A 13,079-nucleotide genomic window follows, 5' to 3' on the forward strand; every position below is an offset into this window, starting at 1 on the left:
TTTAGCACATGGCACCCATCTGGTCATTTTATTGATAAAATAGCTATACAAGTAGTGTTTTTCACTAGATTTTTAACTTCACCTAAGTGTCACAGCACAATTGTGAAAAGGAAATATATATATATTTTTTTAATAGTGAGAGCTGCCCCAGAAAACACCAACACCTCCCCCTAGTGTGGTCCAATCCCCATGCATGCAGAGGATGGAATCAGTGCTCTATATAGTATAATGGAGCAGCAGCCAACACCTGAAGACTTGGGCACAGTAAAAATCCTTCCTTTGTTTAGAAGCTAGGATCAGATAAATGTTGGCAAGACATTAGCCTTAAACATAAAATATTTTGGTTTGGTTTCATCTCCAAGAGAATTTATCAGGATCTGACCAGACAACCTATAGGATATCAATACATTTAGTAAACGTTCTTGGCAGAGTTAGGGCCTGAATGGGTCTACTATTCCCTTGGTGGGGAAGGCAGCTCCAGCAGCTCAGAAATAAGATGCGAGTACACGTTTGATATAATTGGAGGAACAAGGACCCTTTGGCTAACATTGTTTCCCAAAGTCTAACTGCCCTCTAATTACTTTGTGTAGCTTCACGAGACGATCTATCCGTATTGACCATCTCTGAGATATGGACATTATTCGTCAATACTAATAACTGAGGGTTATTTATAGGATTTATTTAATAACAAATCAGAGAACAAGTGTAGTTACCCAAAGCAATAACTTTGTGAGAGACAACAGAAGATGACTGCTAATAGTTGTTACGGGCCACTATACTCTGAACATTGTTCTTTGACTTACAAGCTCTTCGTAACAAAGCAAAATGTGACAAGTCAGTGAAGCAAAAGAAGAAAGCTGAAGAAATACAAAAACGCCAACTACAGTCTCACAATTGTTCTACCATTAATAGCATGGGAATAAGGCAGACTTTTGTTCATAACATTGTTTACAAATAGGAGGTGTAGTTATGCAAGTGAAAGATGACTGACATTCCCATTTCTGTTACAGAATGATATGTAGACGGGATAAACACAGAACACATGAGGGTAATTCCTCCCTTACCTTTTCTCATAGGACTGCCAGGTAACATGAACAAACACAAGTGTTACTGTCATATAAATGCAATCTATACACTCCTAAATTAGAAGAGACTAATAGAATACAGCAAACAAGCAACTCAATTTTAGTAAGCTGATATTAAGCATCTTCCTTCTTTCCTGGCCAAAAATAAGTCATTACACTCATCCACTTTTTCCACATGTATATACAAACTTTAAAATGCATATTTATTTACACATTACACATGAACCCCATGATGACAACAAAATATCCCTGTACAACTAATTTCTGTAATAGTACTACACTATAGAGTGGACATTTGGCATTCGGCTATACAAAATGCAAATGCATGCAATAAAAGAGCAATTGTGTTGTTTATTTGAGAATGAACAAGAACGGTTTTGAAAAGTCTGCTGCATTTTGATCGAAAATGAAACATTCTTGATAAATATTTTATATGATGGGATTCCAGAAGTACTAGTTAGTAATCACAAATATAAGTGAACTGTGTAGTAAAAAAAAAAAAAAAAATGCCTTGGTCCAGCAGTAGCCGATCCCCTGTATTAGACTCACCTTCATACAGCCATTAAATCCCTGAGTTATGAGACCATCAGATTCCGATAAACCACCAACAAAGATGGTTTTCAGTTTCAGTCCTGGCAGATCATTACCAATTTCCACAGAATTCTGTTGAGACAGCAAGAACAATTATGTTTTCCAACAGTATTTCCAAGCTATTTGTGAGCTTTGGTGTTTACCATATATAAATAAAAAGATATTATATATATATATATATATATATATATATATATATAATTTTTTATTTTTATTTTTTACACACACACACACACACACACACACACAGAACAAATGCACAAACTACATTTTTATTGTTTCTTTTTTACCTGATAAATTCCATAGTCCAGATACATAATTGCCAGATACTTAATATCCTTTCCATCCTTCGAGCTTTTCAGTTCTATGAGAAGGTGATGCCATTCACCATCAGTGACTCTGGTCTGATTGATTTTCATATTAGCTATATGGCTGATACCACTGTACACTTCAAACTGAATGTGATTGTTTACCACCTATTTAAAAATAAATGGGAGTGAATTTCTGTTTAGTATAATGTACAAAGCTAAGCTTAAAGTATAACTAAAAGGCAATACTTTTTTTCAGTTTTTTTTGGATACAGTGCAAAGTGTAGAACATTTGTCAGTTTTTATTGCTATCTCTGCCCTGTTGAGGAGATTCACCCTCTCTATCGTCTTGTTTACAATATTGAAAGTGAAAGTAAAAGAAAACAAAGTAAAAGAAAATCACACATTTTGGGTTGTCCCCAGAAAAGCAACAGAAGGGAAATCTTCCAATGGGGACACTACTGCGTTTCCCCCGAAAATAAGCCCTACCTGGAAAATAAGAGCTGGTGTGATTTTCAGGGAGGGCTGCAATATAAGCCCTACCCCGAAAATAAGCCCTAGTAAAGTCCTTGTAAAAAAAAACATATAATCGGTTTTGTAAAAAGATTACATAAATGTCCAGTGTCTACCTTACTTAAAACGTGGCTGGACGCTCACATGACCCATCAGAGATCTTCTCCACTCCTTCCGACTGACGTCATCGGCCTCTCACTCTGCAGTGCTTGGACCGGATGTCAGCGGGGATATCAGGCCTTCCCTTGGCAGTGCTCAGCGCGGGGAAGAAGAGCTCCAGCAGATCATGTGAGCGCCCAGCAGGGCGCTGTAAATAAGGTATTTTGGACAAAGTTACAAAAGGAGACTCTCTGGACATTATATAACCTTTTTCTAAAATTATAATAAGCAGACACATTGGACATTATATAATCTTTTTACAAAACGGATTACATATTTTTACAATGACTTTAACAGCTTGGTGACCAGCCGTCGCAGTTATACTGCAGCAGGTTGGCTTGGCTGTGCGAATCGCTGTACCTGTCCACCGGCGATCGCTCCACTGAGAGCCAGAACGGGGATCTGTCAATGTAAACAGATTCCTGTTCAGACAGGGGAGTACAGAGAGATCGTCTGTTCCATGTGATCAGGAACAGTGATCTCTCTGTACTACCTGTCAGTACACTCCCCCCAGTTAGAAACACCTCCCTAGTGAACACTTAACCCCTTGATCGCCCCTAGTGTTAATCCCTTTCCTGCCAGTGCCACTTACACAGTGATCAGTGGCTATTTTTAGCTCTGATCACTGCAATAACGTCACTGGTCTAAAAAAGGGTCAAAAGTGTCCGATCTGTCCATGGCAATGTTGCAGTCCCATAAAAAATTGATGATCACCACCATTTCTAGTAAAAAAATAAATAAAAATGCTATAAATATATCTCCTATTTTGTAGACGCTATAACTTTTGCGCAAACCAATCAATATACGTTTATTGCAATTTTTTTTACCAAAAATATATAGAATACATATTGGTCTAAACTGATGAGGAAATGTGTTTTATTAATTTTTTTGGGATATTATAGCAAAAAGTAAAAAATAGTTTGTTTGTTTTTTTTTTTTCAATTTGTTGGTTTAGTTTGTTTACTAAGCAAAAAAAAAAAATTGCAGAGGTGATCAAATACCACCAAAAGAAAGCTGTATTTGTGAGAAAAAAAAAAAAAAAGGACATCAATTTTGTTTTGTGTACATCGTCGAATGACCGTGCAATTGTGAGTTAAAGATACGCAAAAAATGGCCTGGTCATCAAGGGGGTAAATCCTTCCGGGAGTGAAGTGGTTAACTAAGGTTTATTTTTGGGATTAAAGATGTCATAATGATGACTATTTTCAGGGAAACACGGTAGTTCTGGTGGCCTGGATGTCCCCAAGGAGTTCCCTTAATTTCTGACACAGATGGCGGAAAAAAAAGAAATAAATCTGAATGGGGATATAACCCCCCCACCCCCACCCCTTACTCGAACATGGACAAAAAAAAAGGTTTTGCCTATAGTTCTACTTTAATGCTCAATAGAATTTAATATAAAAAAAAATTAAAAGCTGGTGCCAAGGAATGGGCGATCCTCAGGTATTCACATTGGAGCTTTTATTTTACTGCAGACTGTAATTAAATCACTGTAAGGCTAGGTTCACATTGCTGCGATGCGGGAACGCCGCGAATCCGCGGCGTTTTCCCGCATCGCACACCTCCCGCCGGCAGTTCACACTGCCCTATGCGGACGGCTGGGGGTGTCAATGTTATGTTAATGACACCCCCAGATCCGTCGGCATATCGCAGTGCGATCTGCCGACTCGCACAGGAATCGGATCGCATGGTGTGAACCCCCATGCGATCCGATTCCGTTGCGGACCCAAAAAAGGGTCCCGTGCGAGTTTGCTGCGGGACCGCTGCGAGTTCAGCCATACTATCTGTATGGCTGAACTCGCAGCGCTACGGAGATCGGATGTTATTTGCTGTGCGAATCACATCCGGTTCTCCCCCCGCAGCAGTGTGAACCCAGCCTAATACTGTACATCAGAGAGAATGTAATGAGGAACACACATAGGCCAGTTACATTTTTGAGAAGACCTTTGAATGCGGCTTTCTTTTCTTTACAGGGTTTCTGTAGAACACAGGATGAGCAGCAAAACAGTCCAAATTCCTCTGACTCTATAATGTCCAGTTTCACAAACTCACTCAGGCATTAGCAGACCCGCATACTAACACCAGAATAACACATGCTTACCTGTGTGTGAAGACCTGTGATCACAATTCTCTCTGCTTTGTGCATATTTAGATATCTGATGTCAACATGGTCAGACATCATCTAATACTAAATTGTTACCTGCTGCTAAAAAGTAGAACAGCTTTTCACCTGTGGATAGTTTAGTACTGCAAATGATATGTGTGCAAAAAATTTGAGCTGCTCAATATAGATTGTGAAATCTATATAAAAATACATTTGGCTTTCTAACCCTGGAGAGGTATTAATGTGACACTTCCTAATCCAATAATCGCTTTCTGAGCTTACTGCATACTTAGTAATTATAAGTAATTAAAGTGTTACTAAACCCAAAACATTCAAATCAGTCTATATATGCAGTAAAGCAAGCTTGTTATACTAACTGGGGAACCAGGGGTTAATCCTGTGCATAGTGTAAAAGCTGTTTGATCCTGTCTTCTCTGATCCTCCCTTTCTTTTACTGTCTCCAATCCATCTGCTGATAGTACAGAGGCCTAGGAGGCACTCTGCACATGCTCAGTTTGGTGTGTCTTGCTAGAGTGTTTTTTTTTTTTGGGAGGCTGCATGTGATCAGCAAAGGGTCAATCAGCACTGTCCAGACAGAGGGTAAGGGGTCATACAGCCTCTTAGAACAGTCAGAGGATAATGAAAACTCCTCCTACAAGCCGCAAACCACTGCTTGGCCAGGAACTGATAGAAGTCGTTAGCTGCTATACAGTATGTTGATGATGAGAAAAGGTATTTAGCAGTTTATGCTTACTAAAACAATTGCATTTCCATATTCAGTGCACTGTGGGAGACCAGATATAGTGAATGCAGGGTCCTGGGTTTAGCAGCACTTTAAAACTGAAAATTTGAATGAAATGACTCTAAGGAGGTGTATCCCATGTCCTGCTAACTGCTTACTGTGTGCTTACTCTCTTCACAGCACTCAACTTCCAGTGCTGCATGGGTTAACTGGCTCTGGTCTAACACTGAAGTACACTGCACAACCTTTCTGTCCTCTCCTCCATTCACAACACTCTGTGCATCGTTTTTACAGAATGCAACATGTTCTGTGAATGGGGGAAGAGGTGGAATGCAAGGAGGGATGTAAATGGAGGAAAGGACAAAAGGGGCCGGCAGCCATTGTTGGGACTTTTTCAATGTACTTCAATGTCAGACCCGAGGCAGTTAACCCAGTAGTCATCAACCCTGTCCTCAGGGCCCACTAACAGGCCAGGTTTGCAAGATAACTGAATACATCACAGGTGATATCATTTGCAGCTCAGTGATTGCAGTATTCTAGTCTGCATCTTCCCAAGGTAATACATAAAACCTGGCCTGTCAGTGGGCCCTGAGGACAGGGTTGATGACCCCTGAGTTAACCCATGCAGCACTGGAAATTCAGCACTCTGAAGCGGACCTGGCTTCAATGAAAAAAAGACTTCTACAGCAAGGAGCAATTAGCAGGACACGGGATATACTTTACAATAAGTAAAGCATAGGAGTGAAACTGTACCCCCCAAACTACACTTCAAGTTCATACCTGTTAAAATAAAAACTTCAGGTTAAATGGCTGTTCAAACATGTAAACTGTGACTTCTAAAGAACTTTACAATGATAATGTTTTCCTCTTAAGTTCATATATGTTTTTTTTTTTCAATAAATAAAAAGCTCTTCAAAGACAAAACTTACTACTACAGAAATGTAGTTTATTATATCCACAAATTTATTGTTATTAACAGACCAATTTTTATAGTTTATATTTGTTGGTTAGTTTCTTAATCTGTAGAAGTATAAAAATCATTATGTCAAGACAGTGACCTTGAACCACATGCAAAAAAAAAAGTAATCTGCTTGTATTAATGGTAAAGCCAAAGTTGTTCCTGTGCCCAGAGCTGGATGTGGATTTCTTTGCTGACGCATTGTTTGTGGAAGTATTGCTAAGTACAATACTGTTTAGCTACATGGAAAGATCTAGATCCTTACCTGGATATTAATCCTAGATGAAGACCCTGCATTAACCTGCATCAAAATGCCACTTGCTTGACGGGTTCTGAACATCAGCCCGATAAACCATGGCACAGACACTGTAATTTCTATATCAGTCCATATAACAATCCCATCGCCTTGAAAACGTTGTGGAAACGGCATAACTGAAAAGGCAAGTATAAAATTTACTGGCATACTTTTCAAACTAGATTTTATTACAGCTTGGAGTGCAATTGAAAAAACATTTTATTACATGCAATAGTAATTAGCTAAAGCATGCTAACAATGGCCAACTCAATAAAACTAAAACAAACATTGCTATCTCACAGCAAAGCATAAACCATCCAAATGTTTGATGTTATAAATATTTACCACATGAATTCAATACATTTCATCAGGCTATGGCCTCTTTCACATGGACTGTCCGTTCAGGTCCGCCTGTCAGTTTTTTAGGCGGACCTGAGCGGACACTCCATAGACCTCTATGGAGCGTCGGATGTCAGCGGTGACATGTCCGCTGACATCCGACCCGCTCCGTCTCTGAAAAAGTGTGACGGAGGAAAACCTACTTTTCCATCCATCTGAGGATCAGAACGGGTGTCCACGGACTCTATGGTCTGTCTTCATCCGATTCCCCCATAGGGGAGAGCTGCGCTCTGACAGGTCTGTCCCTGCACAGTGTGCAAAGACGGACCTGTCATCTTCCTGCTCAGCGGAGATCGACGGATCGATCCCCCGCTGAGCAGAGCGGGCGCTGTACACGGACACGTCCATGTGAAGGAGCCCTTAGGGCGTTTCTCTACACAAACCAAAATTCCCCCAATCACTCCAGGTGAGCTCCATCTCACTTTACTTCCCTTACTAATAACAAAAACACACATTGCTCAAAAACAATAAAACTCCCATAAAAGTGTAAAACTTGGAACTTTTAGGATTGTCTCGATGAGTAAGAGACAATGGATTTTATCACAGAGAATGAACAAGATGAAGTTTCATTCAGTTCTGCTCCATAATAAATCATTAACAAATTAGGTCTTATATTATTAGGCAGCAGTTAAATAATGCATCGTGACCTACCTTGCTCACAGTTTTTCCCTCCAAAATGTAAAGGACAGTCACAGTAGTAGGTGTTCCATTTGTTAACACAGGTACCTCCATTCTGACAAAGACTGGTGTCACAGAAATTCCTTTTTGCAGGACAACCTTTAACCAAACAATGGAAACTCAGATTAGTGCATATTAAGTGGACACATTAAATTGTCTATACCTGCTTCTTGTTGTTTGATTACTAGTAGTGTCAAACACCAAGAGAAACAATATTGCTAAAAAGCAGAACATTTTTTTAGGCTGTCTTAAAATCGGTTGTACGCCGCTCAACTTTTTTTTTCGTCTCCCTGAAAGGTAAAGTCATAATGTGCTAGTATGCATCGCATACTAGCACATTACGTAAAAAAATTACCTTAAAAGAAAAGTTGTTCCAACACCGCATTTTCACCCATCTTGCTTTCAGGTTCCCAGGCTCTGTAACTAGCCAGAGCAGCGATGACGTCACTAGGGCTTGGAAGGAATGGCACGGACAGCCGTTCCTTCAGAGTGCATATGCCAGTGATTTCACTGGCTGCATATAATGTAAATATCTCCTAAACGGTACATGGTAAATGTCAGCAGAGGAAGTTTACTTCCTCTTTAACCACTTAAGCCCCGGACCATTTTTCTGGCCAAAAACCAGAGCACTTTTTGCGATTTGGCACTGCGTCGCTTTAACTAAGAATTGTGCAGTAGTGCGACGTGGCTCCCAAACAAAAATTTACGTCTTTTTTTTCCCCATAAATAGAGCTTTCTTTTGGCAGTAATTGATCACCCCTGTGGTTTTTATTTTTTGCACTATTAACAAAAAAAGCGACAATTTTGATATAATATGCATAATGCTTGCCCACTGTGGTGAATTCCAATAAATACAAAATTACTTCTTTCTCTCTCTCTCTCGCTGAAGCTCATTTTACCCTATTATCTTCTGTCAGATTTTAAGAACAATTGAATAAAATTATATATCTATATATAAACAACAAATCATCAAGTACCTGCTAGGGTGCCATTGTTGGCTATAAAACTAGCCATGTCTATGGGTTTGCTGTCAATCGTTAAATTTCTCATGCAGCCAATAAAATGCCTGTTCTGCACTGGAAAGTCCTCCGGCAAATCAGGTACACCTCCCAGCAACAGGGGCCCCGTTAAGTCAAGTGACCTAGGGAAAAAAAATAAAAAATCATTATAACACTATGACATCAGTATCAATAATTTATGGGATTTTAGAATGCTACTGCCAGACTTCCTAAAAAAAAAAACATTATCAAATGAAGACTCCAAAACACTTTGTCTTTAAAAACACAGGCTTTAGTAATGAAATGTACAAGTTTGGTAAACCAGATAGTTGTTTTTTTTTTCTTTCACCAATGGGTGAAAAGAAGTCTAAATGTGATAACTGTATGATTTAATGAAAGTCAGTAGCATCCTGCTTACATTCAAATTACATTCAGCATATTAAGTGAATATTCATACATTTAACAATTCAGAAAATAAACAGAATAGGAGGAAAACGGGCATATTCATAAAGCAGTGACTGTGGCGTACACCAAATATTCACTACAAGTAAATCTTTCTGGTGAATGATTCATAAATATTTGATAAATGTAACATGTAGGCCTCTTGTACACAGCAGCTTGAAAAAGCTCAGTATAGTTTTTATTTTTTTTAAACAAAGCTAAAATACAGCACATTGATTGTAATGTTCCTATGCACACAGGTTTGTAAACAAGCGCCATGCATTCTTCAGTGTAAAAAAAAAATGAAAAAAAAAAAATAGAAAAATCAGCTTTTCTGGTCAGTAATTTACGCCTCATGTATTCAAATCTGTGCAAATGCACACAAATGTCCATTTACATATTGTACAGAACGAGAATGTGAAAATAAGTTTTCATACATTTGGGTCAAAATGCGCAACGAAAATATGCGAAAATACATACGAAAAAAAAGTCTGAGAAAGTAGATGCTCAAACATTAGTATCAAGTGCAAGAGAAGAGGCCTTACTGCTTTCTAAATATTTAATTTTTTTTCACCAGAAAGAAGGAAATCCAAATGGTAGGCTTATAAAATTCAGCTGTCATTGGAATTACAAGACAGAATTTCTTTTGCAAAAAAATCTACCAAAAGGGTCTTTACTTTTTACATTTCTTTTGGTGTATCTAACCAAAAGCTTACTTTTTGGATCCAGTTTGGGTTCCTTGTGCGGCACATGTGTAGTTCTTGATAATATTTCCAAAACGTACTGCTACTGCTGTGTCACAATCATCCACTGTCACCACAGCCACCTTCTCCCCAGAGGGCCCATGAGGGATGCCCAGCCTTCCAATGTTGGGCTGCAAGAAGACACATTCATGCATATTACACAGATGATATAACAAATTCCATGGATTTCATTTGCACTTCTACTGTTTATCGCAATGTTAAAAAAAAAAAAAAAAACGGTAAAGCCTGCAGACGTAAATCATGTCTTGTATTGAACGCACTTTACTTGACCCAACACCTGAAGAAATGCTACTCTGTGCTATTCCCCTTTTACCTACACACTGCCCGAGTGACTTGTCTACAACAGCCTCGGGGAAGAAAATAGATGAATGACTTCTGGATATGTTTGATGGGGTCTGGACAGTGTTTTGGACAAGCAGGTGCTGGCCGATTGAACATTTTTTCTTGTGGCGTGGTTTCGAGGTTTACGTGGCTGTTAACCTATCTGTGTAAAGCAAGTCCTAAAGAGAGGTTATTGGTGTGCGAGTGCTCCCAGGTACTCCTATAAAAATGTCAGTCATTGTGCCGGATGTTCAGTAATTACAGGTCATTCAGCATTTATGGTTCATTGCAAAGATGATGTCACTTTCACAATTGCTGTGGTCAGTGGAGTCTGCAGGAATAAGGAGTATTCCGTAAGACAACCAAACCATTTACCACCCAGGGGAATACATTTGGATGGCACTACATGGTTTCTCTGGAGGATCTGATGAACATAATTTCAGGTAGTTTTCTCATAAGAAATGTTTGTCAGCCATATATTATTGGCTTTATTAGGCGGCACAGTGATGTAGTGGTTAGCACTCTGCCTAGCAGTAAAAAGGGTCGTTGGTTCAAATCCCAACCATGACACTACCTGCCTGGAGTTTTGTATGTTCTCCCTGTGCCTGCGTGGGTTTCCTCCGGGTACTCCAGTTTCTGCCCACACACCAAAGACATGCAGGTAGGTTAACTGGCTTCTGTCCAAAATTGGCCCTAGTATATGAATGGGGACACCTTGGATTGTGGGCTCCTTGAGGGTAGGGGCTGATATGAGGGTGCACAGGGATAGGGACAATTGTAGACACTCACTCAGGTTGAACTGGATGGACCGGTGTCTTTATTCAACCTTACTATGTAACTATATAAGAAAGAGTAGCTGGGTGGTCAAAAACAAACATTTACAGTGTAACAATGCACTTTTTACAGCACACAAACATTAAAATCGCCAAGGTTTCCTTTAAGTAGGAAAAATTTCCAGCCAAAACTTAACTATTCGCTTGGAAAACAGAAAAGTAGACAAAGTATTAAAAATCTTACTGCCCATTATAAAGGTAAATATAAATGGTGGCTCTAAGATTTTTCAACCTTTGGTAGACACAACGATGCCCAATATGTGTCACTTAAAATGGATTTACATATTTGAATATGACAGGAATGTTTTTCATTTAACATTTGACTGGTATGGGAGGCTTTAATCGTTAAATTATAACCAGCATGATTACTTTACAATACAGTGCTACATTCCTAAATGTGTTTCCATAATCTGCAACAGGAGATGGAAATATAGCTCACGTATATCCGTTATAGCTGCTGCAGTGGGGGGGAAAGAGTATAGGTTTATTTTTATTTGATGACATCTGCAAAACGTCTATTTACAGTTTGTGTTTCCATTCATCTACTGTGGCTGTGGAAAAATCATGTGGTCCTATTTACCTATTCTCAGGAGCTCTATGTCACCAAATTAAATATTTGGGTTTGATCAATTTAAATTGAAAGGAGCAGATAAAGTTATATCGGTATAGCCAAAAAAAAAAATATATATATATTATATTATATTATATTATATATATATATATCAGTACAAGATGAATTTTGGTTTATTGCTATGGACACTGCAATTTGTATATACTGTAATTTTATCTTTGTGATCTCATGTAGACTTGAATGGACACTAAAAGCTGGAGGATAACCGGTGTATCTACTGGTATTCAGAAAGTGGGAGCAGGCGTTAGGCACTAACACGGAAGCATGGACATATATGGGGCAAGATGCTGCTCAAAACTGACCCAGTGCTTCAGATGTGGACAATGTGGACAGGGCCATTGATAAGATGGTATAGCCAACCCACTTGGACTAGGTCTCGATCCCATCAGTTCAAAAGGGTGGCCCGGGCACCTGCTGAGCAGGAGGGTCAGCTGTACTGCCTTACTGCAGACACCAATGTAGTGCTGCCAACTTCTCCTCTGCAATCTTCCTCTAGCTGACCTGCAGAGGATCAGCTCTAGTATTTCCTAATCACTCTGCTTTCCGGGCCCCCCCTTTGCACCCCTTTCCCCTGCCAGCTTCCCTCCTCCCCTCTCCTGCCACACACAAGGGGATGTTTTCATGAAGGAGAGCAGGGTAAAGGTCTGGTAAATATGTCATATAATAATGATTTTAGGGTATTTTCAGGGGAAATATCATTTGGAATTTTCTGGGGTTGGGAGGGAGTGGTAGGCAGTATGGGGCCCCATGATTTCTAACAGCAGCTCTGGATATGGATATGGCTGTGGCATGGCAAGTGCAGCGCCATACACAGTCATATCCACATCTGAAGCATTGGGTCAGTTTTGAGCGGAGTCTTACCCCCCATAATTTTACCCTTGTTACAGGGAAAGTTCGTAAACTCTCTCTCGAATGGCAATTTTGTGGTTGGCTCTAATATGCTGTAAATGAGCGTCAGAAAAGTGCCAGAATTCCTCATCTCTATTCTAGGCCAGAGACTCAAAGGAATGAAGGCAAAGCATCAGCATGACAGCCAGAAAACAGACTCTCAAAAGGTGAGGTTAGCCATGGTAGCCCCCAATACGTTTCTTATAATGGGCTCCCTTTGCTGAGCTGCTGACTGTTGAGTTCGGATTTGTGATCATAGGTTAACCTTACAAAACATGCTTAGTGCAATTCATTTTTGTAGAGATCTAATAAAAGCATTAGCTTACCCCCATACATTCTGAAATTAAGAAATAGAGAATACAATTATACAG

General features: G+C 39.4%; 1 protein-coding gene across 5 annotated transcripts in view; it reads right to left on the bottom strand.

Annotated features, from left to right (window-relative positions):
* The window catches only part of CELSR1 (cadherin EGF LAG seven-pass G-type receptor 1), a 237,398-nt gene that overhangs the window by 74,800 nt on the left and 149,519 nt on the right, over window positions 1–13,079 (bottom strand). For all 5 annotated transcript variants that reach the window (XM_077470937.1, XM_077470936.1, XM_077470935.1 and 2 more), the window contains exons 6-11: window positions 9,988–10,145; window positions 8,810–8,973; window positions 7,806–7,931; window positions 6,726–6,892; window positions 1,967–2,152; window positions 1,635–1,748 (exon numbers count right to left, since the gene is read on the bottom strand). In XM_077470937.1, the coding sequence (XP_077327063.1) occupies window positions 1,635–1,748; window positions 1,967–2,152; window positions 6,726–6,892; window positions 7,806–7,931; window positions 8,810–8,973; window positions 9,988–10,145 (915 nt within the window). The remainder of the gene's footprint in view (window positions 1–1,634; window positions 1,749–1,966; window positions 2,153–6,725; window positions 6,893–7,805; window positions 7,932–8,809; window positions 8,974–9,987; window positions 10,146–13,079) is intronic.

The sequence above is a fragment of the Lithobates pipiens genome, unplaced genomic scaffold, assembly GCF_037356315.1.
Source record: "Lithobates pipiens isolate NorthernLeopardFrog02 unplaced genomic scaffold, aLitPip1_a1.2 Scaffold_8, whole genome shotgun sequence".
Classification (NCBI taxonomy): domain Eukaryota; kingdom Metazoa; phylum Chordata; class Amphibia; order Anura; family Ranidae; genus Lithobates; species Lithobates pipiens.